Source organism: Triticum urartu, chromosome 3A (genome assembly GCF_056163025.1).
Source record: "Triticum urartu cultivar PI428250 chromosome 3A, HENAU_Tu73, whole genome shotgun sequence".
NCBI lineage: Eukaryota > Viridiplantae > Streptophyta > Magnoliopsida > Poales > Poaceae > Triticum > Triticum urartu.
Window position 1 is genome coordinate 179701460 of NC_141875.1, and position 4122 is coordinate 179705581.

The window sequence follows — 4122 nt, forward strand, 5'->3', positions numbered from 1 at the left end:
GCGAGACATCGATCAACGGACGGTGTGATCTGACGCCACGCAGGGTTGGATAGACCTTATTACTACCGCCTGTAGCCAAAATGTTGGTTAAAAAGCTACTCCTAGTAAACATTTCCCATTATTGCGAAAATGTGCGTGTTACTTGTACGAGGTGGCGACGGCGGCCCGCGGTATCAACAACGCGATGTTGAAAATCGTTGGACCGACAGGCGAAGTCGCCATTGCAGACCGGAAAAAGGAGACGCAGCGCCCCACGTCGCTTTGCGTTGCACGGGGCACGTCGCCGTCGCCCCGCCCATAAATTTCCCGATTTCTTAACGAGCCGGGCTTCTGATCCGTGGAGAAAAGTTGCAAGCCGGGGGAGGAAAAGCGCAGACAAGCACGAAAATAACATGGAGCCAAAGCCCAGCCAGCTGCCGTCCGTCTCCGCCTCGCCGGAAAGGGCGATCCGGTCCTCGTGGGCCCCGGATCGGGTCGTCGTCCCTCCCGCCACTCCGGCCGCGCCACGTGGGCCCCCGCACTGACGCAGCGCCTGATGTCAGATCTGGGCCTCCCGGCCAGCTCGCCCTTTTTTATACGCGCCCCGTCCTACCGGGGAGAGACTTCAGACTCCTCCCTCTTTCGGTCTCTACGACACGTTTCTTTCTCTCTCCCTCTCCCTCTCCCTCTCCCTCTCCCCTCGGCTAGCAAGGCGTCTCTCTCTTCTCCAGGGAGGCTCTCGATTTGCATGGACAAGGGCCACCTCGGTGGCGGCGGAGGAGGAGGAGGACTGCTCGCCCTGGACGCCTCGCCGCGGCAGCTCGGCTTCCTGAACTTGCTATCACCGGCGCCGTTCCACAGGAGCATGGAGGCGGACGACGGCGGCGGTGGCGGCGGCGGCAGGGGGAGGAGGTCCATCGAGGTTGACTTCTTCTCCGACGAGAAGAAGAACATGAAGAAGAGCCGCGCATCGGCCGGTGCTGACGCGGAGGACCACAAGGATCAGGCCTCCGCCGCCGGACTCGCCATCAAGAAGGAGGACCTCACCATTAACGTACGTCCGCCACCGCTTCTTCACCCATTCTCCTTACTTCTTAAATGGCAAGACTTGCCAGCAGGTACTACTACTTGTTTCTCTCTATATACGGCGATCTAATACTTGCCTTTCGATCCTGCAGCTCCTTCCCGGTAACAACACGAGGAGCGACCGGTCCATGGTGGTCGACGACGACGGGGCGTCCCGGGCCGACGAGGACAGGAACGGCAGGAACACCGGCGAGGTACGTAGTTATCCACGATCTGTCCACACAATTACAATCTCGATCTCGTCGATTAGGGTTGTCGACGGCGAACATGGTGGATCTGGCCGGTGATGTTTGACTCGATCGGTATTAACTTACGCGTGTCGCGTCCTGCAGCTGGCGGCGATGCAGGCCGAGCTGAGCCGCATGAACGAGGAGAACCAGCGGCTGCGAGGGATGTTGACCCAGGTCAACAGCAGCTACCATGCGCTGCAGATGCATCTCGTCGCGCTCATGCAGCAAAGGACCCAGATGCCTCCGGTCCAGCCGCAACAACCTCCGACCCACGAGGTACTATTCTTACTTGTAACCTAGCCAGGGATCGCTAGTTTGACTTGGCCAAGAAATTTACTGAATCAGTTCCTCTTTTTCCGTTTTTATTAGGATGGCAAGAACGAGAGTGCCATCGTTCCGAGGCAGTTCCTGGGTCTGGGCCCGTCCGGAGCCAGCGCTGACGTGGCGGAAGAGCCGTCCAACTCGTCCACGGAGGTCGGGAGCCCGCGCCGGTCGTCGTCCAACGGGAACGAGGACCCTGAGCGCGGCGACAACCCCGACGGCCCGTCCACCGCGGGGTGGTTGCCCGGGCGCGGGATGAGCCAGCAGCAGCAGCAGCAGCAGCTGGGAGCGGCGGCCAAGGGCCATGACCAGCAAGCGCAGGAGGCCACCATGAGGAAGGCCCGTGTCTCCGTCCGCGCACGATCCGAAGCCCCGATTGTGAGACTGCTTCTTCTTCTTCTTGATCATTTTCTTGTTTTTGCACTTGCAATCTTGAGTAGTCCTTGTGTATGGATCGTGCTGACCTTACCGTACGTACATGGCTGCAGATCGCCGATGGATGCCAATGGAGGAAGTACGGTCAGAAGATGGCCAAGGGAAACCCTTGCCCACGCGCCTACTACCGCTGCACCATGGCCACCGGCTGCCCGGTGCGTAAGCAGGTACTCCTAACTAACTGGCCACGACTGGTTCGCTTCTTGGTCAAAGGTGTACGTCCGGAAGTAGCGTATCGGGGACGGGGTGTATGATTGGTCTAACTTTCTTCTTTATGCGTGATGCCATTGACTAACAGGTGCAACGATGCGCCGAGGACCGGACCATCCTCATCACCACGTACGAGGGCACGCACAACCACCCGCTCCCGCCGGCCGCCATGGCCATGGCATCCACTACGTCGGCCGCCGCGTCCATGCTGCTCTCGGGCTCCATGCCCAGCGCCGACGGCGCGGGCCTCATGAGCTCCAACTTCCTCGCGCGCACCGTGCTGCCGTGCTCGTCCAGCATGGCCACCATCTCGGCGTCCGCGCCGTTCCCGACGGTGACGCTCGACCTCACCCACGCCCCGCCCGGGGCGCCCAACGCCATGCCGCTGAACGTCGCCCGACCGCATGCACCGGGGCAGTTCCATGTTCCGATGCCCGGCGGTGGGATGGCCCCGGCCTTCGCGATGCCGCCGCACATGCTGTACAACCAGTCCAAGTTCTCTGGCCTGCAGATGTCCTCCGATTCGGTGGACGCCGGGCAGTTCGCGCAGCCTAGGCCGCCGATGGGCCTGCCAGGCCAGCTGTCCGACACCGTCAGCGCAGCGGCGGCCGCGATCACCGCGGACCCAAACTTCACAGTGGCGCTCGCCGCGGCCATCTCGTCGATCATGGCCGGCCAGCACGCCGCCGGCAACAGCAACGCGAACAACAGCAACAACAACACCAGTAACAACAACGTGACGACGACTAGTAACAACACGACGAGCAACAACACCAACAGCGAGACCCAATGAACGACCTGGTCAAGTTCGAAAAGAGTTGAGAAACCAGATACTAGCTAGGTTGCAAGTTATACACGGATGGTGTTCCATTCTTCTTTGGTCAGGATTAGCTTGTCGAGACGTGTCTTTGGTTTTGATACCAAGCATGATATACGATCACCCTTTTTCTTTCGTGATTTTGCGGCGGCAAAAAAAAAGGTTGTATTAGTTCATTCCTTCCCCTTAGTTCTTTTTCCATCGCCCGCAGCTGTTGATATTTCACTGTAATAATTATAATAACTATAGTAATAAGTAAAATAATGGCCCCCACCTCGGAGATATTTCTATGCTAGTCAAAGCAGAAGAAATGCGGGGGTAAAGAACAATGACAGCTCACCGGATGCTCATCTACGTGTTTGTTCACATCTTGAGATTTTTTTGCACCCCTCTCCCCTTTCTGGCTCTCTCTTGTCTTGGCTTGTTTTACCTTCTTCTCGTTGGCATTTTCAAACAAGTCGCTGCCCGGCCGGCTCGCTCGGATGTGAACGTGATCTCGTCATCGGTCCCGCGAAGACCAAGTCAGCAGGCCGGGGCCCGCCACGTAACACGCCTGCTGTTACTGTTGGTCAGTTCGTCCCCATTGAACAGTAGGAGTACATCACATGGTTCGTGCCTGCAGCGTTGCATGTACCTATACTTTTTAGTTTGAATGGAGTTTGAACACGTACGGGAAAGCTCTGCATGCATGGGGAGCACTCTTCCAAATAGATATATCCATCCAACCCCAAGGACTCGCAGTCTGAGTTAAGCTGGCCTGGGTCTGCCTGCCTGGCGCGTCCTGCCTGGCGCGTAGCAGGGCGTCGTGGGCATGGGCGCAGCGCATGGAGGGAAACTCATGGCGCGACGCGAGGCGGCACGGGGAAAATGTGGCGCGCGGAAGGGGAGAAATCATGGGGTCGATCTGGCACGGCACGGAGCTGGGTGTCTCGTCGTCGTCGGCGTCGCGTCGTCTGTGGACTCGGAGGCATGGGGCGTTTTCACGTGGGGCCCGCGGCGGTATCGGGTACCGGGGGAGGCGATTACGTACGGGACAGTTGGAGG

At 58.9% G+C, this 4122-nt stretch overlaps 1 protein-coding gene across 1 annotated transcript; it reads left to right on the forward strand.

Moving 5' to 3' along the window:
* Window positions 1-592: 592 nt before the first annotated feature.
* Window positions 593-3288, forward strand: LOC125529783 (WRKY transcription factor 6-like). The gene is made up of 6 exons (XM_048694202.2): window positions 593-1033; window positions 1158-1259; window positions 1398-1571; window positions 1665-1994; window positions 2105-2218; window positions 2350-3288. Exons 1-6 carry the CDS (start codon window positions 728-730, stop codon window positions 3052-3054), a joined length of 1731 nt encoding a protein of 576 aa, XP_048550159.2. The 5' UTR covers window positions 593-727; the 3' UTR covers window positions 3055-3288.
* The last annotated feature ends 834 nt before the right edge of the window (window positions 3289-4122 follow it).